The sequence below is a fragment of the Mesocricetus auratus genome, unplaced genomic scaffold, assembly GCF_017639785.1.
Source record: "Mesocricetus auratus isolate SY011 unplaced genomic scaffold, BCM_Maur_2.0 Super-Scaffold_100007, whole genome shotgun sequence".
Classification (NCBI taxonomy): Eukaryota; Metazoa; Chordata; class Mammalia; order Rodentia; family Cricetidae; genus Mesocricetus; species Mesocricetus auratus.
Window position 1 is genome coordinate 36,956,458 of NW_024429191.1, and position 27,726 is coordinate 36,984,183.

Consider the following 27,726-nt stretch of genomic DNA (forward strand, 5'->3'; position numbering starts at 1 on the left):
TGGAAAGTGGAGAACACAAGCACCTCAGTCTTTAGAGACCCTTGGGGTGGGGCATTTCATCCTCCTGTGCTCAACAAAGAAACCAGAACTCTTGAGGCATCAGCCAGCCATGTCCAAAGCTGCATTATGAAGGGGTGACATTGGGATGTGAACCTAGGTGTTCAGTTCCCAAACAAGTTCAGTGACACAGCCACTGCTGTCTAGCAGGTCAGCTGTCAGCCATTGTTGGCACCAACCATCTATGGAAGTGAAATCACCTCAGAGGTCTTGAATAATTAGGATAGGGACCCTTCTCCAGATCTTTCCCTCAAGGCGCCTCAGCATCAAGAAGACACACTTCCACCCAAGGGAGCTTGTCCACCGGCAGATGGAAGCCACGTACCAGGGATTCTGACTCAGTGGGTGAGGAGAACAATGTAGGAGTAAAACTCATCCCAAGTGGTCATGCCACTACTGTCTGTCCATTTGGGGATACCTGCTGCAATGGCATTTGTGTGTGTGTGTGTGTGTGTGTGTGTGTGTGTGTGTGTGTGTGTGTGTGTGAATCTGTGTGTGTTGAGGCTAATGCATGCTCTACCACTAAGGTACAGCTCCAGTCTCTGCAACTGTTTAAACCATGTGCCACAGTTGGAAATGCAGTGACCTTCTCAATCTGGTACACACCTGCACACTTAGTTGGACTAAATCATGCTTCCTGGCATCATTTTGCCTGTAACAGAATCTGCTGTCTCATGAAGTAAGGTTAATAGTCACTTTTCTCTAGGCTAGCATGCATGTATGCATGTACACATGCACACACGTACACACACTCAATTTCACCATTCACTTTCCCATCTGTGGGTCATGCCTTCAGATTAGAAAACAACCACAAATACTGTTTTGTGAAAAACACTGTATGCCTTGATGAAATGTGGGCCCCTTGATGAAATGTGGGTCCCCTTGAAGCAGACAGCTCCCTGTGGGAACAACAAAGGGTATATTGGACCAGCACTGGAATCCTGTTGGTAGACCAGGCAGAGTGAACCAGTTAGCTCCTCCCAGGCCTGAAAGGGACCATGACATGGACTGGGTCAAGGTTCCATTTGCTGTCTTGAATCTCTCAGCCTGTAGCGATTTGTGGGGTGGCATGCTCTCCCGGCATACCTCCTGGCTTGGACACTCAGAACTTCCAAGAGATGACCACTCCCTCTTTCATAGCTTGGGATGTTTAAAAACTCAAATCTGGATGCTCTTCCTGCTGACCACAGCCGTGGGTGCCCATGAGCAGTTGAGGACAGACAGACACTAGGAATCCTGGTTGCTTTGGGCCATGAGTCACAATCAGAATTTTGCAGTGAGGAGTGTGGCAAGGTCAGAATAAGGGTCCACATAAAAGAAAATGAATGTATGCCAACAGCAGAACCATACATTCATAGCCCTATAATTGGACATTTTCAAATACTGTGTTATCCAAGCCTTTTAACAACCTCCAAGGCAGACCCTCCCACCCTGCCTCACAGAAGAGACTGGGGCTTGGAGATGTTGTCTGAGGAAGTTCCTCCTGTGTTGCTGAGTCTGGAAGGAAGCCATAGTCCTTACAAAAGCCTGTAGACTCCAGGCACATGCCTGTAATCACAGCACTTGGGAGAAGGATAAGGACTTCAAGGCTAGCCTTGACTACAGAGTGAATTGAAGTAGAGACAAGAGAAGCATTCGCAAGCTCATCTTTGAGTCCCAGGCCAACCTGGGCTATATGACACCTGTTCAGGGGGAAACACACACACATACCGGGCACTGTTCCTCGTCTCTGTGATTCCTAAGGAGCTGTCTAGGATGGCCATCCTGGAGAATGTTCAGATTTAAGTGCCCCATAGAGCAGGAGCTGCCCTATGCTGCTTCCACTAATGGGCATCTCTCTATCACCTCAGACCGCATTGCTCGTAACCGAAAGACCATCGTGTGCCCAATGATCGACGTCATCGACCACGATGACTTCCGGTATGAGACACAGGCCGGGGACGCCATGCGGGGTGCCTTCGACTGGGAGATGTACTACAAGCGAATCCCCATCCCTCCAGAGCTGCAGAAGGCTGACCCCAGTGACCCATTTGAGTAAGTACAACTGATCTAGGATCATACTGGCAGTGACCCGGGGCCCCTCTCAACACACTGGGAGTCTTCACCTGTCCTCTTGTCCAGTGCAGAGGGTCCATGATCCTGAACCCAGTCAGAACCGAGCACCAGTCACCTAACAACTAAAAATATCCAATTCCCTCACACCCCTTTCTTCACCGCAAATCTCGGATACCCTGCACACACACACCAACCACCTCTCTTTGCCATGGGTCATGTTCCAAGTGCAGCAGCCACCCTAAACCACCTACCTAGGGTTGATATCACCTTGGGTGACACAACAGAAATAGAGAGCAGAAGCTGGGTGAGTGTGTGTGTGTGTGTGTGTGTGTGTGTGTGTGTGTGTGTGTGTGTTTCTTAAACAGAGTCTCATGTAACCCACTGACACTTGCCTACTGTATTGCCACAGTTCATTCGTGAGAGAAGCAGGGTGGAGGGCCAGCGATTTGAACCTGTGGCTTAGAGGCAGGGTGAGCCAGTGACTCTGAAATCCCCCACAAATTACCAGGGACAAAGTCAAGATAGCAACAGCTGGCTCCACCGGACACCTAAGTACTCTCAGGATGACCTACCTGTGGTATGTCATGCCCTCAGTAACGCCCCAGGGGTCCCTCCTTGTAAGAAAGGTCCCCTCCACCTGCTACAAAGAAGACTTAAGAGGCACATGGTTAGGGACAGCCCTGTCCCATCAGTCTCTGCCATGAGTCCTGGGGCCAAGCAGTGGCGTGCAGGCTATCCCTGAGCATGCTGGCGTGCAGGCTATCCCTGAGCATGCTGGCGTGCAGGCTATCCCTGATTTTCCCATCATCAGACTCGGGCACCGATAGGTTTTCTCACCACAGACATTAGGCAGCTCCTGCTCGGCACTGTTCCCTCTGTGCTGAGGTGACCTCTCCACCACACCACTGTCCCCCCAAAGGCCAGGTTTGTTTCCTGGCCCCTCCAGGGCCTGCTTTATGGGTGGCATTCAGTGATAAACCAATGAATGAGTGAGGGAGTGAGTGAATGGAGTTCATCCTTCCTGGCAGAGTAACTGGTAGGACTGAGCTGTCATCTATGGCCAGCACAGCTGAGCATCTGCTGAGCTCAGTGAGAGAAAATCCTCAAAGGGGCCAGCTCTAAGCCAAGTGCCTGGACCCTGGCCCGAGGCTGCTTCCATCGTCCCGGCGAGGTCCCAGTGAGCTGCGCTATTTTTCAGTCTCTAGAAAGTTCTACAGCACATTCATGCTGAAGACAACTGGTTCAGACCCTGTAACTAAGGGGAAGGCTAGAGACAGACGTCCCTGTGACGTAGCTGTGAGACCTGTGGGGAGGGAGTGCTGCTGCTGGTGCTGCAGATGTCTCTTCACAGACACCCCCAGGTGGTAATCACATCTAGGGATCCATTAGGTTAAAATGCAGTGATTTACGAGAGGAGCTGTCAGGCAAGAAGGCCAGGTCCTCACCTGTGAGGCCTTGGAGTCCCCTGCAGACAAGCTGTGTTTCTGGGGATGCCCTCAGATAGGAAGCAGGGCTTCTGACTGCATGTCCTCATACCATGCCCCGTCTCTGACAGGTCTCCTGTGATGGCCGGAGGGCTGTTCGCTGTGGACCGGAAGTGGTTCTGGGAGTTGGGCGGATATGACCCTGGCTTGGAGATCTGGGGAGGGGAGCAGTATGAGATCTCCTTCAAGGTGAGTCTCTTCTCCCATGTGCAGCTGCTGTGGCTTCTCTGCCCCTGGGGTAGCCACTGACTAGCCACTCCCTGAGGAAATCTGATGGGCATTTGTTTCTACTTGGCATGGCAAGGCTGTGATGGGGCCACCCACCGGCACTGGGAAGGTGAAGACTTGCAAACCTAGGCCTCAGGCCTTGTAGCCTCACAGATGCCTTCTCAAGTTATGCCTCTTGCGCCTGTCACAGCAGGAGTTGGCAGAGACCACTGGGTGGAAGCTCCCATGGAGGAGTTGGGAAGACCTCAGTCCAAGTTGTATTCCTACCGCCTGGTGGCTGTGACTTTGAGCAGTTTAAATCACTTCTCCAGACTTTGCCTCCTCAGTTGAATGATAACACACACACACACACACACACACACACACACACACACACACACACACACACACAGCCTAGGACTTAGGAAGGTTAACTGAAAAGACTAAAATGTGCTTAGCACAGAGCCTGGACCACAGCCAGAGATTAGTGGCTGACAAACTTTGCTGAAGATGGCATGAGTCAATATTTATTGCCGCCTCTGGATTGCCCTATAGCCAACAAGCTGCCCAACAGTGACTGCGAAGGAGTCACTAGTTACTAGTTAAGCAACTAGTTACTAGTTAAGCAACTAGTTTCTCACTAGTCACATGAGTATAGATTCTACTCTGTATTTGTGGGGTTCTGCTTGGGCCCCAGGAAAAGAAGGCTCTGCCCCTGTGAGGGAAAGAATAGCTTATCCTATTCTCTTGTGGTCCTTCAGGACCAGTATCAAGGGCTGGTGAGATGGCTCAGAGGTAAAGACACTCCTGCCAAGCCAGGTGCTGTGAGTCCAGTTCCCAGAACCCACATGGTAGAAAGAGAATCATTTCCCACAAGTTGTGCTCTGTATGCATGCTGTGGCATTCATATGCACACTGACACACACACACACACATACACACACACACACACACACACACCGGCATCCAACATGACCAGTCCCCAACCCGTGAGGGACAACCAGCACGATTACTGGGTTGAGCACATGCTTCGGTGTAGTGGTCTGATATCAAGCTCTGTGGTGAAGGACCTTGGGGCTGGGCCCAGGTAGTCCGTGTCAGTTCCTAGTTCACCCACTTCCAGCAGCAGCTGTGTGGCCTTGCACCAGGATGTCTCCCCTCACTGAACCTTAATTTCAGCTTCCCTAAAATGAGGCCGGTAGTTATGTGGCTCTCAGCATTGCTGAGAATTGAGGAGATCATGCTTGCTAGGGGCTATTTAATAAGAGTCCTAAAGAACATTATCTCCATCAAGACATCAGCATCATCTACAGAACTGGCTGCACAGTTCTGGGGAACACAACCAGCTCCCTAGAACTCTGCCCAGACATTTCTGTGCTATGATAAAGCAGCCCGTGTCCTTATTAACCCCCAGGTCTTTGGTGTTGTGCCCTTTGAGAGGACCAGCCTCCCAGATAAGACTAATGTTGGTAACAAGAAATAATGCCCAAAGTAAGCCGGGCGGTGGTGGCTCATGCCTTTAATCCCAGCACTCGGGAGACAGAAGTAGGCGGATCTCTGTGAGTTCGAGGCCAGGCTGGACCGACAGCTTCCAAAACAATACAGAGAAACCCTGTCTCGTAAAACCAAAAAATAAATAAATAAATAAAATAATGCCCAAAGTAGTTAGCAGAAATATTTGGCACCAACTAACTGGGACAGCTCACCTCCAGCCCTGTTGGAGTTGACAAGATGTCATGCCAGCCCTTTACATGTGTCAGACTATATGACCCTCCTGTGATGATGGCGATGCCTCTGTTACACCCCCCTCATGGGGGCAAGTAGGACTCAAACTACTCAGTCTTCTATGACTGGGTGAGGGCCTGACCCCAAGCTTGCCAGACACGAAGTCCACATATTAGCCAATTGAGAGGAAAACCATGCTTCAGGCTTTGCCTCTTCCTGGGGTCATTTCCTGGTTATTCCTCGGGCTCTCAGTGAGTAGAATGGGTCGGAAGTAGCAAATGAGGGACTGGAGATATGGCTCCGTGGGTAAGAGCACTTACTGCTCCTGCAGAGGATCTGACTTCAAATTCAGCACTCACATTGGGCGGCTCACAACCCTCTCTAACTCTAGCTCCAAAGGACCAGACACCCCCTTGTGGCCTCTGTGAGTACTGACTCTCCCAGGTACAAACTCGTACTCAACATGCATACATAACTTTTTAAAACTAAAGCAAATGTTTTTCAAAAGGAAAAGTAAACAGCTTAGGAGTCTCTTCCCAGATGCCCTTGGCCCATTGGGAGGGGCCTCCCTGGTGGATGTGCACCCTCAGCTGCGCCCAGGCTCATTCTTCACAGTTTAGTAAGTGATGATGTCTGCCTCGGGCCCAGGTTTTATGAGTCCTAGCCCAGAGGTCTTGACTGTGGGGTCAGTCTCCCCAGCCCATGTAATTTAGTTTGACACCTGCTACATTCCATGAGTGTCACAGATCTGCCCACCAGACATCGATTGATGACGTATTCTTCCAGGTTTGTCCCCAGAAAGAACCCCATCCGAATGGTGAAGTGTTGCTAGGTAATCGACTTCAGTAGAACCCCATCCGAATGGTGAAGTGTTGCTAGGTAATCAACTTCAGTAGATCCTGGACCCTTTTGTGTCTTACTCACTGCCACATCCCCAGCACCGGAAGGATTGCCTGGCATGGAAGATGCTGCATGAATATCTGTAGCTGGGGATATGTGATCCAGAGCAGCTGTGTCACTTGGCCAGCGCCGCTTCCAAGTCCCCCCGCCCCAACTTGTTCTCCAGAAACGGCTGCCATGGAGAACAGTGGAGAGCTATTCACAAAGGGATCTCTGAACCCAAAAGGATTTCATTTTGTTTCGTGCGTTTCAAAGACCCATCTAACATCACTCATCAGGCAGTCACAGCAAAACAAATGGTGTTTTGGGGTTTGGGTTTTTTTTTTTGTCTCCGCTCAGTTTATTTACAAAAGACTCTGTAATGAAGCCACACTGGAGTATCAGGAAGGAGGCTGGCTCGAATTCCATCTGATTCGATTATGTCCAACACTCTCTGGGGGAAATGAGCTGATATAATGAGTGGGCCTGACCTTAGGGAGGGAGGCATTCTTCTTCCCTCAACTAACTCCTAACTCTCTCTGTCCCTCCCCCTCTCTCCCCCCTCCCTCCCTCCGTCTGTCTGTCTGTCTCTCTCTCTCTCTCTCTCTCTCTCTCTCTCTCTCTCTCTCTCTCTCTCCCTCTCTCTCCCTCTCCTGGCCAGCGACAGCTGAGGCAGGCCTGTCCATCTGCCGCAGTGTCTCTTTGAACACAAGGTTCTGTCTCAGCCAGGGCTTAGCCTCTCCCAAGGGCCAGATTCCCCTTACCAAGACTCCATCTTTCATGGTGACAGAAAAGGCACTGGCCTAAAAGACACAAAGTGCACTCCCAGAAATCATGATGGATCTCTCTGTGCCACTGGGCCTAACAGATTAATAACCCAGCTCTGATACACACCAGGTCTGTTCTCCTCTGGGAGAACCCCAGCAAACCCATCCCGGGGCTGAAGACATCGTAGTGTGGTGTTACAGGGCTTGCCCAGCAGTCGTGAGCTCCAGCCACAAAATAAGTAAATAATTAAATCTGTGCCACCACTGGTGAATTGGTTGGCTGTGTTGGCCAGCACTCGGGGGCTGAGGCGGGAGGGGTGTGGTGAGTCTAAGGCTAGTCTGGTCTACATAATAGAGTTCCCTGTGTTTAGAGGAAGGAAGGAAGGAAGGAAGGAAGGAAGGAAGGAAGGAAGGAAGGAAGGAAGGAAGGAAGGAAGGAAAAGGAAAAGCAAGGTGCTGGAGATGCAGCTCACTTGGAGCGATTGCCCAGTACGTGCAAGGCTCTGGGTTCAATCCCCAACATAAAGTGGCTTGATGCTGCATGCCTGTGATCCTCAGCATTAGGAAACAGGAGAATTTGGAGTTCAGGGTTAGCCTGGGCTACATGAGACTTTGCCTCAAAGGAAAACAGAGAAGTTGTAGTCTGAAATGTTTGGGAAATTCACTGATCCCTTCTTTAACCCCATCCCCAGCAGGCTTCTGTGTCTGAGGTCATTGTGTCAGAGTCTCTGCTTGGGGGGTGGCATTTTGTCGCTTCTAGAGACTGGTTAAGTACTGGGTTCTGTATCTCAGCACACATGCCATCTCTTCTTTCTGTGTCTCCCCCTCTCCCCTCTGACCCCATCATTCGATAGGACTCTTATACCAGTAGCCCAAACCGAAAACAATGTAAAGTATGTAAAGGCCAGACTTGAAGGTCGGACAGTTCCCTGGTAGGAACCCTCCCCTTCCTCCAGGTCCAGTCACTTAGTCACTACGGCTCCCTCTCCGGGGCTATCTCCTGTAACTCCCCAGCAGCCTGTGGGGAGCTCCTTGAGTGTCCTTAACCTAATGGCTGTGAGTCTGACCCAGGGCCAGCTTCAGCCCTGGCCCTCCTGGACTTGCTGGAGAGGGACTTGACTACTTCAGACCTTAGTTTCCCCCATGTAAAGCTGCATTGGCTGTGAAGCCAGTACAATGTGACTGACTAAGAGCAGAGCCAGGGCTGGGCTTAGACCGCCCGTGGTTGCCATGGCCCAGTACAATTCAGGACACCAACCTGAGTCTGACATTCTGTCCCAGGAAGGTGCAACCCCCAGTTTTGGGAACCTGTCTCTGCAGTTGAGAGATGTTTGTCACAAGAGAGAGGTGATGGAGACCATGAGAGTGACACTCTCGCCTCCTGTTGTCTGTCCCACTTGTCCCAACACAAAAAGAAGGCAGGCTGCTTCCAGAGAAAGATGGGAGAATGGCCTTCCATTTCAGCCAGTGACTGCTCTCCTAGCTAAGAACACACGCATATGAGACCCTTTCTCAAAACAAACAGAAAGACCTGAACCCTCAGCCAACAAGGCTGAGGACCAAAGCTGACTGCCCTGGTCATGGTCCAGGAGGAGTGGGAAGGACAGTCCTCCACACAGAGAAAGAGCCAACAGGCAGAGATGCCCATGACCGCTGCAGGAGGATCGCAGCTGAGATGCATCTGTGAACATGATTATAAAATAGCATTTAAGAGAAAAGCAATGAAGGTGTGGTGATACATTGTTTGTGACCTAATAAAGCCACTGAAGATCAGAATGCAAAGAGGCTGGGCAGTGGTGGTGCACACCTTTAATCCCAGGGCTCAGGAGACAGAGGCAGATGGATCTCTGTGAGTTCAAAACCACCCTGGGTTACATGAGTGTGACTCAACCTAAAAGAGTAACGGAGCTCACACCTTTAATCCCAGCACTGGAGAGGTATATAGGGAAGAAGCAAAGGTTCTCATGTGGGGTTCAGTTTCCAGTCACAGGGAAGACAGGATCTCCATGTCAGCTTGGTAGAGGTGAGAGCTGCTGGCTGGCTGCTTTGCTTCTCTGATCTTCAACTTAAACCCCAATGTCTGTCTCTGGGGTTTTATTATTCGTGCTACATGAAGGGGCTGGAGAGTTGGCTCAGCAGTTAAGAGCATTTGCTACTCTTCCAGAGGACCTGGGTTCAATTCCCAGCACCCACATGGCAAATCACAACAATCTATAACACCCTCACACCAATGTACATAAGACAAAATTAAATACATTATAAAAGAGAGAAGCAGTGAAGGAAAAGTGTGTGCTCCTGCTGTGAGCCAATTAGCCCCCTGGAGGTGTCAGGTCAGGGCCCTACAGGGAGGTAAGGAGGCAGCAGAGTTCAGGGTATTAGTTCTCCAGGCAGAGGGAGGAGCTATGGGAGAGAGGGACAAGAATTGGGAAATGGAGCAGGGAAGACAACCACAGGGAACCCTCCCATGCTGACAACCTGTGTGAGATGCATCTTGGGTAGTCCAAGCAGACTTGGCAGTCCACAGAAGGTTTAGCCTGAAGGGAACTCCCATTCTGAGACGGCCACCAGCACACCTCCATCCTGGGCAGGAATCCATGGAAGGAACCCAGCCAGATGGTCTGAGTTCAGAACATCCTACCCTCTGAGAACACCTTCCAGCAGAACAAGGTCACCCTGATTCCTTCAGGCTGGTGGTCAGTGTGGCCAGGGCCAAAGAACCTGGAGGTTCCAGCAAACAGAAGGCTTTGAATTTCATTTATTCCACTTGTACAGTGGATGGCCCCCAAGCCAGCGGAGCTGGGGACAGCTTTAGCTAATGCATGTCGCAGGAGATGGTCAAAACCAGCTTGGCACCACCCCACCACTCTCTCAGGAAGGCCGAGGGTGGCCTGGCAATGAGCAGCCATATCTGCCTGGCAAATGCATACTTCGCCATCAATCCTCGGTGAGGGGAGGCTGGCGGCTGATCGATATCTTCCGCTTTAAAAATAAACTTCTTGGCTTGGCCTTGACATTAATCTAGCATTGGGAGCCCATTATCTTGAGACCAGTGTCCTGTTCAATTGACTAGCTGGGGCTTCCTTCTTCCCCACCACCAGAGTAGAGCTACATTGCCCAGCCAGCACCTCTGCTCACTGCAGCCTCGAACACCTCCCACCATGGGAAATGGCACAGAGGATATCCTGCATCCATCTTGGCAGGAGGTAGCAAGACCCAGGACCCTTTGGGAGCCCTAAATGGTTTAGGACATGAAGCCCAGTCCCCAGTGTGCCCCCAGCAAGTGTGCTGCACAGAACTTGGGTCATCTGTGTCCCATGCCAGTCCCTGAATCCACAGGAGACAGAATGTGAAAACATGGTTAATATCCCAGAAACAGCTAGGACCCTCTGTGCCTAAAGCCACTGTGGCCTTGATTTGGGGCTTTAATATCTGCCCAGGACTGCACCTACCCCGTTCCATGAGAGGAACCAACTTCTTTGTAAAGTTGAATGGCTTAAAGGCATCTTGTCCAGCCCCACCCTGACAAGAGCCGATGCCTTCCCTTCCCTCCCACCCCATTGGACTCCAGGCCTCTGGCATCAGTGGTACAGTGTCGGTGCCTACCTGTCCCTGAGCCTTTGCACACTTAGGGTTCTCTTCACAGTAGTACCTCCTGAGTCAGACCATCCCAGCCAATGAGGACGGCGTAGCAGCCTCCCCCCCCCTCCCCCCGTCCCACTGATCCCCTTCTTTTTTTCCAGCCTCTTATGTGAACCACTGAGCTTAACTGTTATTCTCAGGATCATGGACACCTTACCAGTGGCTACACCACTAACGAAAATGTCTCTTCCCATTAACACCCCATTCATACAGAAATGTTGAGAGTCCAGTTTATGTTATTTATTTTTATTGATGAGTTGGGGGGTTCCATGGCATACATGTGGAGGTCAGAGAACAACGTGGGGGAGTCAGTTCTCTCTTTCCACCATGCAGATCCCAAGGCTTGACATGACAGGAGGTGCATTTTACCTGATGAGCCGCCTTGGGGGTCCCAATCTTGTGCAGGTGACCACAGCTGCTGTGAATTCAAGAGCACATGCCCATGGACTTCTGTTCTAGCCTCGACACTTACTAGTCTGAGGCCTCCAGCTGTCCCTTACTTCCTGTGCACCTCAGAGTTGTGTCTGTGCAGTGCTCAGCAGCCCTGTCCACAGCTTCTGAGGTATTTTCCTGCACCATTTTGAGTTCGGGACTTGAGAAAGCCATGCAGGCTGTGTGCTGGCATTTGAGGGGCTGGGGACATAAGGATGGAGGCATCACCCTCATCCTCCCTTCTCGCCCTGCAGGTGTGGATGTGTGGGGGCCGCATGGAGGACATCCCCTGCTCCAGGGTGGGCCACATCTACAGGAAGTATGTGCCCTACAAGGTCCCCGCTGGAGTCAGCCTGGCCCGGGTAAGGTGGTGGCTTTCCAGGGAACTGGGAGCAGCCTACGGTAGTGGAGGCACCCTGGGGCCCCAGGCTAAGTGATTGACAGATGATATGCAAGTGAAATCGAACTGTAAGGGATTTACATAAATCCCGCTTGGCTACATGAAGGCTGTGGGGATGGGAGGGTTGGATTGCCTGGCCATGGAGGCTGTGGGGATGGGAGGGTTGGATTGCCTAGCCATGGAGGCTGTGGGGATGGGAGGGTTGGATTGCCTGGCCATGGAAGCTGTGGGGATGGGAGGATTGGATTGCCTCGCTCCTCTGAGGCTGTTGGGAGCTTTGTTGAAAGGGACTTGATCCTTTCCAACTCAGCATTGCCCACCATTGCAGAAGGACAGGAAACTGATGTGTTAAGTGGAGTGAACTGGTCATTTCACAGGAGGGCTACCTGTGGTAGAGCTAATGGAGGTACAAAGCTAGACAAGAATGATTTTTAAAAAACATGCCAAGCAGGCACAATGGTGCTGATATCATCACTGTTGAAAAACTTGGGCAGGGGAGAGGCATAGTAAATAAATGGCTTTCTTCTTTACCCCGCCCAAACATCCAAACTGTTTCATTGACCTGAAAACCTATCAGGGATTGGGGGAAGGGGGGAGTTCTTTTACTGGGGAAATAAAATAAACATAAATAATAAGGGTGACCTCAAAAATAAGCGAAGGAGGTGTCCCCGGATGGAAAGACACGGTGCTGTTTGCAGTACTAGAAAGGCCAGAGTGCAGCCACACACCAGCACCAGCAAAGAAGTGTTGGGAGACCTTCTGCCTGGGTTCCCAGCCTTGCCGAAGCGGCATTTCCTCTGCTTCTGGCACCACTGAGCCAGAGCACGGACTGGAAGGCAGGGTGGCAGAGCCCTCTAGTGGTGTGAATCTCTAATGACAGCCTCCAGACTGTCTGCTCTGTGGACAGCCCTTAGCAGGGGACCTGGGTTCCAGATAAGACCCACCAAGAAGTGGAAATCTTCTCAGATGCCCTTGGCCTTCCCTGCAGAATGCCAGACAGGAAAACAGAGCCACAGTCTTTTCATAAGAGGATACTGCCACTCTTGGGGGCTACAAAGAGCATGGGGACAGTGATCCCTGAGCAGAACCCAGGACCTGCCCCCACTGCATCCTTTTCCAAGCCAGAGATGACTGTCAGGGTGCTGGAGGGCTGCAGTGACCAGAGATGACTATCAGGGTGCTGGAGGGCTGCAGTGACCAGAGATAACTATCAGGGTGCTGGAGGGCTGCAGTGACCAGAGATGACTATCAGGGTGCTGGAGGGCTGCAGTGACACACAGAAACCAGAGATGACTATCAGGGTGCTGGAGGGCTGCAGTGACCAGAGATAACTATCAGGGTGCTGGAGGGCTGCAGTGACCAGAGATGACTATCAGGGCGCTGGAGGGCTGCAGTGACCAGAGATGACTATCAGGGTGCTGGAGGGCTGCAGTGACCAGAGATGACTATCAGGGTGTTGGAGGGCTGCAGTGACCACTGATGACTGTCAGGATGCTGGAGGGCTGCAGTGGCACACAGCACCCTGCAGAGTAGGGGTTCACTGGGCTCCCTTGCCCCTAGGTTCCTTTCTCCGCTTTAGGGATGGAGAGATGAAATGAACTCCGACTCCTGCTTAAGTGTGACAGACTCCTGCGTCTGTCCCCTCCACAGCAGCTCTGACTGTCCACACAGGTGTCAGTGGCTGCATCCCTGTTTGTGGCGCCCACAAGCAAGTCTAACGTATCAGGCAAAAGCCTGGAGATTTAAATAAACGACAAGACGTCCAGCCTTTTGTGCTAAGAGAATGCATGTGCATGCCCTTACTGCAAGGAGGATGTGTGTGTGTGTGTGTGTGTGTGTGTGTGTGTGTGTGTGTGTGTGTCTTTATTGCAAGGAAGAAGCAGCCTTTTATACAGACTTTCAGCACAGTGGAGAAACCCCAGGTGTAAAAGTCTGTGTTTTCCTCATAATAGATGCTGATGTCAGTGGGGCAAGACTGGGGCTGTAAGCCAGGACTAGAGAACAGGATGCACCTGTGGTTATCAGCTGACAAGCAATGCTCAGAGATCCCTGGGGGCTGGAGCCAACATCTGTTAACAGCTGGCGCTGGACAGTGTGCTTCCATGTCCCACCTGAATCCCGCTCAGGCGTCTAACACCATTGGCCATCTGTCTTGAGTCGGGTCCTGCATCGGACATGGGCTAGCCCCAGTGGTGTGTCCTACCCCTTCTCTGTAAGCCCAGCTGTCACCTGTGTGGCTGCTTGTGAGGTGCCTGTGCCTGTGGTAACTCCAGCTCACTGCCACCATTTAGTTCCAGGTCAGGTGCAACATGTTTGCTCTTCCCAACATTCCAGAATCTGAGATGAAGGGGATGGAGAGTTCAAAACCACCCCAGGCGTCATAATCAAGATCCGGTCTCCAAAGTCAAAAAAGTCAACTCACTGTTTTGGCAACCAGATTCACAGGCTTCTGGGCACTTGCCTCCTGAATGACATGTAGAGGTTCTCAGGGCCTGAGAGAGCCAGCATGCTGTCTTAACGGCACATCTGCCTCTAGAGCAAACACGGGGTCTTCAGGCCTGTCACTGGAACCGGGGCACGAGAAAGGCAATACTGCAGCAGGGGGAGGGCAGGGAAAGAGAAGAGTTCCCATGTTCTAGAATGTTCCTGATGTGCGTGCGGACTCTGAGGCCCTCCACTCCACCAGGCTGCACAGGCACCCAGTGGCACTAGCTCTCTTTCCAGTGGAGTCAGTTGCTACAGAGAAGCCTGGATGTCTCTGCAGTCTATCACAGAGCCCTGCCACAGAGCAGGGTTCCCGAGCAGGGCCTCCCAGGTTTTGCTGTGTCTCCCTATGCTCAGGAGAAGGTGACTTTCTGCTTGGTTCAAGAGCTAACCAGGGTTTTCACAATTCTAAGCAACTGGAGGGGAAGCCGAAGTACTTAGGACACCAGGTTGTGACACTTGAAAATCCAATGGTGACTGACATCATAAAGTTTTATTGGTGTGTGGCCCCACCCCCTCATTTACATAGGCCCTGGCTGTTTTACGGCTCCATGCCCTGGGACCATCTGGTCTGCACAACTCAATTATCTCCACCAGAAAACACTTAAACATTTGTCCAACCCCCGCCATGCTGTCTGCTCCTAAAGCAAACCTTTACACACAGATGTCAGTCACTGTTCCACTTCAGAGGAAAATTCAGATTAACTCAAGATAGAAGTCAAGCCCATCCAGTTCCATGTGTGTCCTGAGGGAGGGGGAAAGGGGTCCTAGCCATTGAAGGAAGTCTGGGTTTAAAGGAAGAGGTTTGCAAGCAGGGGCTTCCTCTGACTTGGTCTCTTGTGTTCTGAGTGAGGTACACTGCAGGAATAAGGGATTTTCACATGATTGACATGCAAGACCTAAGTCTTCCTGTCTCCAAATTACTCTGCCCAGGGCTGCCTCCAGTCACCATTGGTTGTCTTGTAGTTGGCTGCCTTGAGACTTTATAATAAAACTCTCAAACCTCTGAAGATTGTTAGAAATCCCACCTGCTGGTTGGATTAGACCTTCTGGGCGCAAATTATTCTTTTCATGGAATTTGGCCAAAACTGTTGGTGGAAAATGACAGAAACCCAACTCAAATGAGCTTTGAAGAGCTGGAGACGCGGCTTAGTGAGTAAGTGCTCAGTGTGCGGGTGTGAGGACCTGACTTTGGGTCCTGGCACTCACATAAAAAGACACCTGTAACCAGGCACCTATAACCACAGCCCAGTCTGGGGAAGAGACAGGATAGCTGGGGTGTGCAGGCTACCAGCCTAGCTCCAGGCTCCGTGAGAGACCCTGCCTCAAAAAATAAGGCTCAAGGGCTGGCTGGGTGGCTCTGGGCTGGCCTGGGCTCCTCAGCAAGCCTGACCCTTGCAGCCATCTTTCACTGCAGAACCTGAAGAGAGTGGCGGAGGTATGGATGGATGAGTACGCAGAATACATATACCAGCGCAGACCGGAGTACCGCCACCTCTCAGCTGGGGATGTTGTGGCTCAGAAAAAGCTCAGAGGCTCCCTCAACTGCAAGAGCTTCAAATGGTTTATGACCAAGATTGCCTGGGACTTGCCCAAGTTCTACCCACCCGTAGAGCCCCCGGCTGCGGCGTGGGGGGAGGTGAGTGCGGTTGGAGGGACTGGGCACAGACACGAGAGAATGTACACAGGAAAGTCTAAGTGTCGCTCGCCGTCCTTTCTTCCCTTTCTCGGACCCTGTCATGGTGGGACCGATTCTTGTTTTCTGGTTTTGTTCTATTGTGCTATTGAGTGTTCTAGGAATTTAAGCTGGGTCAGCATTCATCTCACCTTTTGACTATGAGACACTGCTGCGTTTTGGCCCTTTGGCTCGAAGTGTCATGGATGGGAACCCAGGAGCTTGTACAGTCTAAGCCACGCCCTTCAGGTGAACCATGTTCCCAGCCCATGGAGCCCATTGGAAATGCTCGTAATGTCCTCATCTCCATCTCGTCCTCCTGCAGAGTACAGGATTTCTCACCTGAACCTCAGGAGTCCATTTGAGACTAACTCACCACCTTGCCTCTTGGTGATGTATACATCCTAAGCAAATCTGCAGCCCAGAGCTCCCACCTAACCCTCCAGCCTTCATGGCTGAGGTATGGGCCAGGGCCACTTTTGTTCTTTGGAGTGGGCTGGGGAGAATTCCTGCTTCCCTGTGCCAGTTCCTTGCCCTAAAGGATAACTCTAGATGGATGGCAAAGATGTTTCATCCTTCTTGAATAGTTTCCAAGATACTGACCCCTGACACCTGCCTCTCAGGGCTCTGGAATGGGGGTCAAATTGGATCCTGGATATGCTGGGTAGAATGTTCTCAGTGTGAGGCCAGAGAAGGCCCTTGGCCTCCCTGCTTCCTCCCTCATCTTCAGGAACAGTGTCACTGGGGAGCCTCTGGGATCCTGTCCCTCACAGTCAGGAGGACCTCCAGCAGCCCGGGGCAAGCTCCTCTAAGGCAGTTCAGACTTCAGCCTGTCTTAGATTTAGTCTCCTCACCACCCAGCAGGGCCCAGTGAACACCTCGAGGCTCCTCGGTGGTTACTCTTCCTTTTGTCCTCAGATTCGCAATGTGGGTACAGGACTGTGCACAGACACGAAGCACGGCACGTTGGGCTCACCGCTGAGGCTTGAGACCTGCATTCGGGGCCGTGGGGAGGCTGCCTGGAACAGCATGCAGGTAAGAGCCACTCAGAGGGACTCCCAGGTCCTCAGAGGATGAGTCCCAGAGCTCCCAGAGCACCAGGGGAAGGGGGAAGGGAAAGCCTGTATATGATGGGTACCACTGTTAAACTCACTCCCACCCTCGTGCCTGTAACCAGTAGGTGTGTGTGCGTGTGCGTGTGCGTGTGCGTGTGTGTGTGTGTGTGTGTGTGTGTGTGTGTGTGTGTGTGTTGTTACTGTAACCAAATGCCGTGTCCTGGGTTCTTTATAAAGAATGGAAGTTTATTGAGCTTTCAGTTCTCATGGTTCTACAGATTCAAGAGCGTGACACCAGCCTCTGGCCAGCTCTGTTGAGGTCCTTTCTTCAGGGGTAATGACTTGTAGAGGGCACTGCTGCCTACCCTATGTCTGTCTTCCCCGGCTGACTGGTGAGATGACCCAGCCAAGGAAGGTGCTCGCCTTGCAAGGCTAAAAACCTGAGTCCAGTCTCTAGAACTCTGGGTAGGAGGTGAGAACCAAATCCCAGAGTTTCCACTGACTATCACACTCATGCCATGGCACATATAACAAACACACAGTCTCTCTCCCTCCCTCCCTCCCTCCTCCCTCCCTCCCTCCCTCCCTCCCTCCCTCCCTCTCTCTCTCTCTCTCTCTCTCTCTCTCTCTCTCTCTCTCTCTCTCTCTCTCTCTCGTAGAGTATTAAAATAATCCTTTCTGAGACAGGGTCTCACTATGTAGCCCTGGCTGTCATGGAACTTGCACCAGATCAGCCTTGCACTCAGAGACCCTCTTGCCTTTTGTCTCCCACATGCTGGAATTAAAGGTGTGCACCATGCCCAGCCTATAAATAAAAATTAAAACAAACAAAAAATACTGGGAAATGCCAGCGTTGGTGTCACACACCTTTAATCCCAGCACTTTGGAGGCAGAAGCAGGCAGATCTCTGTGAGCTCAAAGCCAGCCTGGTCTACAGAGTGAGCTCCAGGACAGGCTCCAAAGCTACACAGAGAAACCCTATCTGGAAGAAAGCACACACACACACACACACACACACACACACACACACACACACACACACACACACACACACACACGTAAATAAATTTAAGAAAAAAAACTTAGAAAAAAATCATTCACAGCTGGTCTTTCTTTGATGTGTCGGCATAGATTCCCTTGAGGAGAGCTGGGTCACATATAGTAGGTTGTTTTGGTTTGGGGGCCCCTCCACACCAATTTTCGCAGGGGTTGCACTAACCTGAGTTCCTCCCCAAGGTGGCAGAGCTCCTTTGCCCTGCATCCTTGCCAGCTTCTATTGTCATTTGTTTTCTTGTTGGTACAAATTAAAAATACAAATATCCTAGAGTGTGAGCAGTGTTTACTACTCGGGCTTCCAACAAAATTCGGGAAAGTCCTGAGCACTGCACACAGCAAGCCCTGCTGATGGACGTCGGAGGCGTGAGTAAATGAAGGTTGGCATCTCCTTCCAGGAAGATTTCAGCATTACCGGCTATCCTTTCCAAGTCGCTATGTAAACTCAGCACAATTCCAGCCTTCTAGGGGTTTCTCATTATGTAGCACTGGCTGGCCTGGAACCCCACTATGTAGCCTAAGACTTGCACACAAATGTTCTTAGTGGCCTGCTTTTTAAACCAAAATCTGGAGCCAGCCCAGGTATTAGGAACAGGCACACAGGAAGGAGACAGGACAGTCACATCAGGGAGTGAACTCTTGGTAAATGTACTGGCAGCTAGAGAGCTAGAGTGACCACAGTGAGATTATGTTGAAAAGAAAGAGAAGCAGACAAACGGGGAAGACCTACTGTGATCCCAGTTTTAGAGACATCTAGAAGTTGTAATTGAATCTCAGAGTTTGAGAAAGCCGATCTCTGGTGGCCTGGGGATACTAGAGGGAGATGAGGCCCCAGAGGTAGGAAGATCAGGAGCAGGCGTGGTGGTGCACACCTATAGTCCCAGCACTCAGGAGGCAGAGGCAGGCGGATCTCTGTGAGTTCAAGACCAGCCTGGTCTACAAGAGCTAGTTCCAGGACAGCCTCCACAGCCACAGAGAAACCCTGTCTCGAAAAACCAAAAAAAAAAAAAAAAAAAAAAAAAAGACCATCCCTGGCTCCATAACAAGATTGGGGCCATCCAACAGTAGCCTCCATCTCAATAAACAAACCGGTAAGCAAAGAGGGACATTGTCGTTGTCTGCCACCTCTCTGCTGATGTGCCTGTGTAATGCAGGTCTTCACCTTCACCTGGAGGGAGGACATCCGGCCTGGAGACCCTCAGCACACCAAGAAGCTTTGCTTCGACGCCGTCTCCCACACTAGCCCAGTCACCCTCTACGACTGCCACAGCATGAAGGGCAACCAGCTGTGGAAGTACCGCAAGGTGGGGAGTGGTGTGGGCTGGGGGAGCAGAGCACCGCCTGCGAGGTTGTATAAGGATGCCTCCTTCTTCTCCCTGCTGTTACTGTGACCCTGAGAGAGAGGGCAGAAACCCAGATTCATACATCTTAAAAAGAAAGCCGGTGGGCAGTGGTGGTGCACGCCTTTAATCCCAGCACTCGGGAGGCAGAGGCAGGCGGATCTCTGTGAGCTTGAAACCAGCCTGGTGTACAGAGCTAGTTCTAGGACAGCCAGGGATACACAAAGAAACCCTGTCGAAGGAAGGAAGGAAGGAAGGAAGGAAGGAAGGAAGGAAGGAAGGAAGGAAGGAAGGAAGGAAGCTGAGCTGGGGTATGGTAGTGCACATCTTAATTTCAGCATTGGGGAGACAGAGGCAGGCAGATCTCAGTGAGATGAGATGAAGCCAGCCTGGTCTACATAACACATTCCAGGTCAGCCAGAGCTGCATAGTGAGACTGTCTCAAAAAAAGGAGGGGGGCGCTGGGGAGACGGCTCAGAAGCTAAGGGCCTTGACTGCTCTTCCAGAGGTTCTGAATTCAATTTCCAGCAACCACATGGTGGCTCACAACCACCTAAAATGAGATCTGATGCCCTCTTCTGGCATGTGTGGAAACATACAGACAGAACACTGTATACATAATAAATAAATAAATCTTTTAAAAAATGAAGGAAGGGAAGGGAGGAAGAAAGGAAAGAAAATGAAGGGAGAGAGGAAGGAATGAAAGATGGAAAGAAAAGGAAGGAAGGAAGAAAAGAAAGGAAGGAAGGAAGGAAGGAAGGAAGGAAGGAAGGAAGGAAGGAAGGAAGGAGTGAGCCAAGCCATACAGCAGGGACAGAGTACATTTTGGTTGGAAGCAGGCAGTGTTGAAGGGTCCTACTTAGAAGTAACACTCATCACAAGGAAACAGGAGATGCTGGGCCTTATCTGGCCAAGAGCAGAGCCAGGAGGATGTGAGCGCTAATTGAATCAACTTCTTGCTTCCTCATTGCTGTCATGGCTGCTGTGTCCCCCACCTAACAAGCTCCTTGTTTTGTAGGACAAGACCCTGTACCACCCTGTGAGTGGCAGCTGCATGGACTGCAGTGAAAGTGACCACAGGATCTTCATGAACACCTGCAACCCCTCCTCCCTCACCCAGCAGTGGCTCTTTGAACATACCAACTCTACGGTCTTAGAAAAGTTCAACAGAAACTGAGTCCTCAGGTTGCTATGGAGCTTGCAAACCTTCCTCCCATGGGAGAAGGGGACCTGTGGGCACTAAGGTGCTGGGCCAAATGGCTTGGGACAGAGGGCTCTTGAAAGGCTTGTGTGGTGGGGCCAGGAGAACAGACGGTACAAATGGCTCCACCAGAGCCTGCCTACATTACAGCAGAACTCCTCGGCCTGTCAACATGTCCCCTAAGTGTTAGGGATACCTGGGGAGCCTCAGGCCAGAAAATCAGTCCTGTAAGGTTGCCAAGTCCTGGGACTGCTCCCAGACATGACAGTGCCCTAGAAAGAAAGCCGGTGTTGGCTTAGGTGGCTTTTAACCCTGTGTGCCAGTCACTGGCAAGGCAGTTTGCTTGTGCTTGGGGATGACTGCAGTACTGCCCAGCTTCTGTATTGGTCCAGGACAGTGAGAGCCCTCTTTGACCTTAGAGTGTTCCATAACTATCCCTGGCCAGCAGCCAGGCAAGGTCCCCTCTTACTCCGCAGCCAGGTGTAAAGGATGTCTCCCCTGGCTCTCTGGGTATTTCAGATGCCCATTCTAGCTTCAGGGCTGTCTGGGCGCCAAGTTTTTGGGGCTAGTTCAGCTGGCTAAGTAGACCTCCAGACTGAATAGCTCCCAGCCCGTGCTTCCAAAGCCCTTTCTCTGTATCTCTCCTTGGCAGCTCCTTGCCTCAGAGAGGAACGGGGTGCTGCGAGGTGCTCACCTCCAGAGTCCCATGGGGGCAGCATCCCCCAGATAATGACCATTGTGGTTCTAACCTCACAGAACCCTGGAGTTTCTTAAAAGTGCTGTGGTTCTGATGAAAGCCAAGATGAGCCATGAGGTGTGTGAGCATACAATACAGGCAGCCAAGTGTCAGGCAACCCCTGACCCAAGCCCATATGTGACCCTAAGGATGGAAGCTGCAGCCTTGTTAACAGTGAGGACCTCATGAGCTATTATCCCTGACCAGAACACTCCTAGCCCCATGTCGGGGTCCCAGGGGGTCTCAAACAAAAACTCACCCTCCAAGGATTGGGTCACTTGATTGTGTTACTTACCAGTGAAGTAACTGATACATGGTTCTGGGGACAGAGCTCTGCCTTAGAGATTCTGGTACTGAGGTTGGCAAGCCCCCAGGTTGGCCGGCGTAGAGCCACCTCCATGCAGCCCCTGTGCTGTCCCAGCTTACTTGTGGATTCCTAGTGTCCTTTTCCATATGAACATTCTACCTTATAAATGGCCAGCTAGGAAGGAATCAAAATGGGGATGGGTGGCTATCTAGAATCCCATGGGGATGTTGGTTGCAGCCAAGGGGAGTCAAGTCCTCAGAGAGCAGTGCGGCCTCATTACAATAAAAACCGTGCCTTTTACAAAGAGAAAATGCAACTGAGCAGCCGATTTCCTAAACTTGAACCACTTCCTAGTGCCTTGCTAGACAAACAAACGGGCAGGTGGAGGAGGGGCGCTTGTGCAGGGCTTGTGAGTTGAGCGTGCGTCTTTATGTCTGACTCAAGCAGGAGGTGCTAGGCTTAAAGCAGAGCCTGAGACCCAGAGGCCCCACACCAGGGGCAACTGCCTACCCGTGCAGGAGCCCTCCCTGAGACAGGGTGGCCTGCAAGGTTAGGAACCTGGAAGCCCTGTGTAGGGGGATTGCCAACCCCCAGAAGTGCTCTGCCTGTCCCTCACTATTAGGGGCCAGATGACCAGCTGGGTTTCCAGGTGATGTCAAGCCAAGCAGATGGTTAAGTTAGGGGCAGCCACAAGCCATCACTGGCTAGCTCACTTCATTCATTCTCATCTGCTTCATCCCCCTTCTCGGGCAGCCGCTTCCTCTGCTCACCTCAGCATTTGTGACTGCTGAACTCTGATCTTAGGGCGTAAGACTTGAGGAGGTATGTCACAGGAAGGACCAGGTTGCTTTGGTGGCTGACGGCAAATGCTGATTTCCACCTTGTTTTGATGTCAGGTGTGGACAGCCTTATCTCTAAGAGTCAGGTTTCCACTCAGCTGATAGTCCCCACAGGCACAAGGACCCGTGGACATGCCACTGGCCAGGTGATAGGCCAGGCAGCTGGCCTCTTTTCCTCCAAAGCTTTATTCAGAGGCCGAAATCACAAAACAAGATAGGGCTGGAAAGGCAGCCTCCCCCACAAGCCCTCTGCCCAGAAGATTCCAGAAACATTTTGGAATGCGGAGTGTCCTTGCTGTGAGGCTAAGGCCTTTGTGTGGCAAGCTGTCTTACCCTCTCCTGCCGACTGGAGCTTCTGGCTTTAAAAGCAGCCAGGAATGATAGGTCTTCCCTCGAGGAAGCAGGCGGGCATAGTGGATTTCCAAAGTCAGCATCGTGGTGCCTCCTCAGTCCTTGCTGTCGCACTTGCCCCTGTGCGAAGATGGAATCACAGACTCTTCACTTTGGCAGTCCCTAGTTCTTCCAGATTAAGCAGTTTGCATTCAGCGCTCAGGAGGCATTGTGTTTGTAGTTTTCTAAAGACAGAGTAAAGGGGACAAAGACTGCAGTTCCGCCCTTGAATTCATCAACACTTGCCCCTAATGCTTTCTATGACAAATCCGAGTCATATTTCCGTTCAGGGTTGATGCTGAGCCAGGGTCCTGAGAACCGCCGTTGGGTGAGAGTGGTCCCAGGTTTCATGATCCACTCTGCTCTTTGACTAGCTAGAAGGCTGGGTCCCCAGGGGCTGCTGCAGACAGGGAAGCTGGGAAGTGAGACAGGGTTTCCATGGGGAAAGCCCAAGACCACCCCTCCCTCCTGCCTGGAAGAGGGAGCCTTGTGAAGGACAACTTACCTTGTTCAGTTGTGACTGCGATTGTTCAATAAACCTCCAGACTTTCTCGAAAGTAGTTTCTGCTGTCCCTTGTCACCTGCCATTGCGTCGATGTCCTCAGAGCACCAAACACCTGCCCAGCTTCCAGATGTCCTGCAGAGTGCTGAAACCAAGAGGGGAAGGCAGAGCAAAGCAAGGACGATTATAGGTGCAAAGCGCTAAGGGTAGCTAACCAGGATGTCTTAGAAACTGGGGTGGAGCCATCAGGAAACGCCCTGAGAGCTGATAGGCCAAACCAAGGATAGGGCTGAGGGCAGCCCCTGCAAAAGCCATGATACAGAAAGGGACTTGGGTGTGGAGAAGCACAGGGGTGAACTATTATGCCCAGAATCTTCTAGATTGGACCAGAAGGGAGGGAATTCAGAAGGGCAATGACGGGAACAAGCTGAACTCACCCATCAACCACAAATAACCTGGACTGTTTGGCAACTGTAGAACCATGATTAAAACACCTTCCATGAGATCTTGGGCAACTCCTATACCCTTGGGCCTTAATTCACAGTGAATTGATCAGTGTTTGAATATGCAGTCTTAGAGGAACCCTGACCAGAAATGGCCCTGGTGGTATCACTTATGGACCATAGCTTAGCGAAGGCAAAGTACCAAGAATGTGGACTCTGACCTAAAAAATAAAAAAATTAATGGTGGAAGAAACAGTGAAGAGAGTGAGTGGCAGTCTTCTTAAAGGTGCACACCTGGGGTTGGAGAGATGACTCGGCGGTTAAGAGCACTGGCTGCTGTTGCAGAGGGCTCAGGTTTGATTCCCTGCACCCACATGGTGGTTTACAACCATCCTTAACTCCAATTCCTGGATACTCTTTCTTTTTTATGGGGGGAGGGGGGCGTTGAGATAGGGTTTCCCAATAGCTATATAGTCAGTCTTAGAACTCACTCTGTAGACCAGGCTGGCCTGGAACTCACAGAGATCCACCTCCCTCTGCCTCCCTCTCTCTCTCTCTCTCTCTCTCTCTCTCTCTCTCTCTCTCTCTCTCTCTCTCTCTCTCTCTCTCTCTCTCTCTCTCTCTCCCCCCCCCCTCAGCTTGAGGAAAGATTGTTTTGGGGTTTGGTTTGTTGTTTGTTTTTTGAGGCAGAGTTTCTCTGTGTAGCTTTGGAGCCTATCCTGGAACTAGCTCTTGTAGACCAGGCTGGCCTCGAACTCACAGAGATCTGCCTGCCTCTGCCTCCCAAGTGCTGGGATTAAAGGCATGAGCCACCAATGCCCTGCCTTGAGGAAAGATTGTAACTCAACTACTTTTCCAGCACCACACCAGTCTGCCACCGTGCTTCCTGCTGCCGCATTCCGAGCCACGATGATAATGGACTGGCCCTCTGAAACTGTAAGCCAGCCCCAGTTCAATGCTTTCTTCTAGAAGAGTTGCCTTGGTCATGGTGTCTCTTCACAGCAATGGAACAGTGACTGAGACACTGGAAAACCGAGGAGAGTTCAGTGAAGGACCTGCTTAAAGCCAGTGGTTGATGGGCTGGAGAGACACCTCAGCGGTTAAGAGCACTGGCTGCTCTTGCAGAGGACCTGGATTTGGTTCCTAGCATCCAAATGGTGACTCACAGCAATCTGCAACTTTAGTTCCAGGGGATCCAGTGCCCTCTTCTGGCCTCTGGTAAGCCCTAGGCATGCAGATAGACAGTACTCATACATATACACAGGCAAAATACTCAGATACATAAAAATAAAAATAAATTCCAAAGGGGGCCAGGCATGGTGGCACACGCCTTCAATCCCATCTGCCTCCTAGAGCCAAATTAGTGTCCCAAGGGCCGTGCCTCTGCTAGGGCCATACAGATATGAGTGGCCTGCACTGCCACCAGGGGCCATGGTGTTGTCTGGACCTTGGGCTACTGCTAAGGGCTATATCTGGATCTGTGGCCCTGCTGCAGCTATAGTCTGTGTCCAAGGCTGTGGCTCCTGTTACGGGGAAGGCAGTGAGGATAGGGAAGCACAGGGTTGGCCCCACCCCTCACTGCCTGCAGCACTAGGGAGAACTGGTCCTGCCCCTCACCAACTGAAGCACCTCACCTGGGAAGCACAGTGGAGTTGATCCTGTTGACAGGGGGTCCACATGATCCACAAGTGTGCATGGGAAGTCTGGCCCCGCCCCTCATCTGTCATATGGTGGCATGGGTGAAGGGAAGATGCCCTCCCTGCCTCACCTCTTGCCACCTCTGGCAGGTGGGAGAGCTGGCCCCTGGGCCATAAGAGTGGGAGAACTAGCCCTGCCCCTCACCAGCTGCAGCACACAGGAAAGTGGGCCCTACACCTTGCCTGGCAGCACATGACAGCTGACCCTGTTGGTAGGGACACAGGTGAGCTGACCCTGAGGGCATGAGAACGGGAGAGCTGACCCCATCCCAGCCCCTTGTATGTCCCCTGCAGCGATCGGGAGAGGGGGCAACACCTCACCTGGACAAAAGAGTAGAGCTGCCACTGGTGTGGTAAGTACAAGTGAGCTGGACCCAAGGGTGTCAGAGTAGGAGAGCTGGTCCTGCCCCTTGCGGCCGGCTGCACTGGGTGAGCTAGCTGGGGTAGCACGGGAGAGGTCTCCTGGTGGTGACAAGGAAAAGCTGGTGGACTGACCATCCCAGCTACCATCCAGGCACAGAACCAGGGCTATGAGTTGGCCCACCCCAACATCCACCTCATCTGTGAACTGTAGGACCATGTGAAGAGGCCAGACCTGCAGATCCAAAACTGCAGGATCTCCATGACACAGGACAACAGGATATTCAAGAGGAGTTCCAGTGAGGGCCCATTATCAATAGAGCAGCAGAAACCAGGGGTCTCAAACCAGGGCAATGACTCATGACAATGCACACTTGCAGGTAAAGATGTGTAGACTAAAGGATAAACAGTGACTCACTGGGCCACTGCAGTTTCCACACTGAGATTTTTTTTTAATTTTGTTTTTATGGGGGGGGGAAGCTGCAAGGCCAAAGAACAGATTTGAGGGGATGGGGAGATGAGTGGGATCAGGATGCATAATGTGAAACCCACAAAGAAGCAATAAAAAGTTGGGGGGAAAAGGTTCATTGCAGTCCAGCTGCGGTTACACACATCTATAATCCCAGCTCTCAGGAGACTCAGACTACGTGCCAAGACTCAATCTCAATACAATGAAAAGAGGGGCTGGAGGGATGGCTCAACAGTTAAGAACACTAGCTGGTCTTCCAGAGGTCCTGAGTTCAATTCCCAGCAACCACATTGTGACTCACAACCATCTGTAATGAGATCGGTGTCCTCTTCTGGCCTGCAGGGATCCATGCAGACAGAACACTGTATACATAATAAATAAATTTTTAAATAAATAAAATGAAAAATATGTTCATTGCAATGCACAGATAAAGACCTGCACACCTCACTCAGCTCCTTCAATCATGTCTCCTGAGGAGGGACTGATTCACTTTCCTTGTCCAAATTCACCAAAACTGACTTAAGAAACAGAGGTTATTAATTGTGTTTGTAGATACAGAACTTTCCAGTGACTGGAAATAGTGACATGACACCTCCTGAGAAATTTGCTGGGTAAGCAAACATCAAAGAAGCCAGGAGGAGCTCAAGGCAGCAGGAAGGCAGGGCATGCCCTCTATAGATGTTCCACCCATTATCTAATTGACACAGGCTAATCCAAAATTCATTCTAATTACTTTATTAGTAACAATAAGGTTTCATATATACTGTATTTATATCATTGTCCCCTCCAGTTGTTTTTAATTATTTAACTGATTTTTTTAGGCTAACCTACAAAGCGATGTGTTTCACCAGCATGTCTTCACACACGTGTCAGGTCACTTTGTTCTCCATAGTTCTCTCCACCGTCCTCCCTGTATCAGCCTTCCCACCTCACGGTTCCCTTTCTTCCTCTAGTTAGTCCTCACTTGTTCTTCACGTCCACTGTGCCATTTCTCACCTCCACTGAGGACTCTTCCTCCCCTTCATGATCCTTTTTCTAGTTTTGTGGCCTGGACACGCATGAGTGCATATTCTTAAATCAAGGCTCTGCCCAAGATGACCTTGAACTTCTGATCTTCCTGCCTCCACCTCCCAAATACTGGAATTATAGGCATTCATCACCTTTAGCTAGAATTCTGACTCTTTGTTTTGTTCTATTTAAATTTTGTTTTTTAAAGACAGGCTATCACTGTGTAGTCCTGGCTGTCCTGAAACTGGCTATGTCAACCAGGCTGGCCTCAAACTCACAGAGATCTGTCTGCCTCTCCCTCCAGAGATCACAAAGAATAAAGGTGTGCAATCCCTGCCACACCAGCTATTTGTTTGTTTGTTTGTTTAGAGACAGGGTCTCTCTTTAGAGTGCTGGCTGTTGTCCTTAAACTCACAAAGCTAGATCCTATTGCCTCTGCCTCCCAAATGCTGAGTTTAAAGGTGTGCGCCACCACCACCCAGCTACCTTTTAATTTTTAAATTATATATACTTATTTATTCT

General features: G+C 51.1%; 1 protein-coding gene across 1 annotated transcript in view; it reads left to right on the forward strand.

The window, feature by feature from the left end:
- The window catches only part of Galnt10 (polypeptide N-acetylgalactosaminyltransferase 10), a 149,188-nt gene extending 125,906 nt beyond the window's left edge, over positions 1–23,282 (forward strand). The window contains exons 6-12 of the mRNA XM_040748690.1: positions 1,908–2,091; positions 3,668–3,785; positions 11,500–11,607; positions 15,547–15,768; positions 16,723–16,839; positions 19,067–19,216; positions 20,271–23,282. Of these exons, the coding sequence (XP_040604624.1) occupies positions 1,908–2,091; positions 3,668–3,785; positions 11,500–11,607; positions 15,547–15,768; positions 16,723–16,839; positions 19,067–19,216; positions 20,271–20,429 (1,058 nt within the window). The 3' untranslated portion in view covers positions 20,430–23,282. The remainder of the gene's footprint in view (positions 1–1,907; positions 2,092–3,667; positions 3,786–11,499; positions 11,608–15,546; positions 15,769–16,722; positions 16,840–19,066; positions 19,217–20,270) is intronic.
- The last annotated feature ends 4,444 nt before the right edge of the window (positions 23,283–27,726 follow it).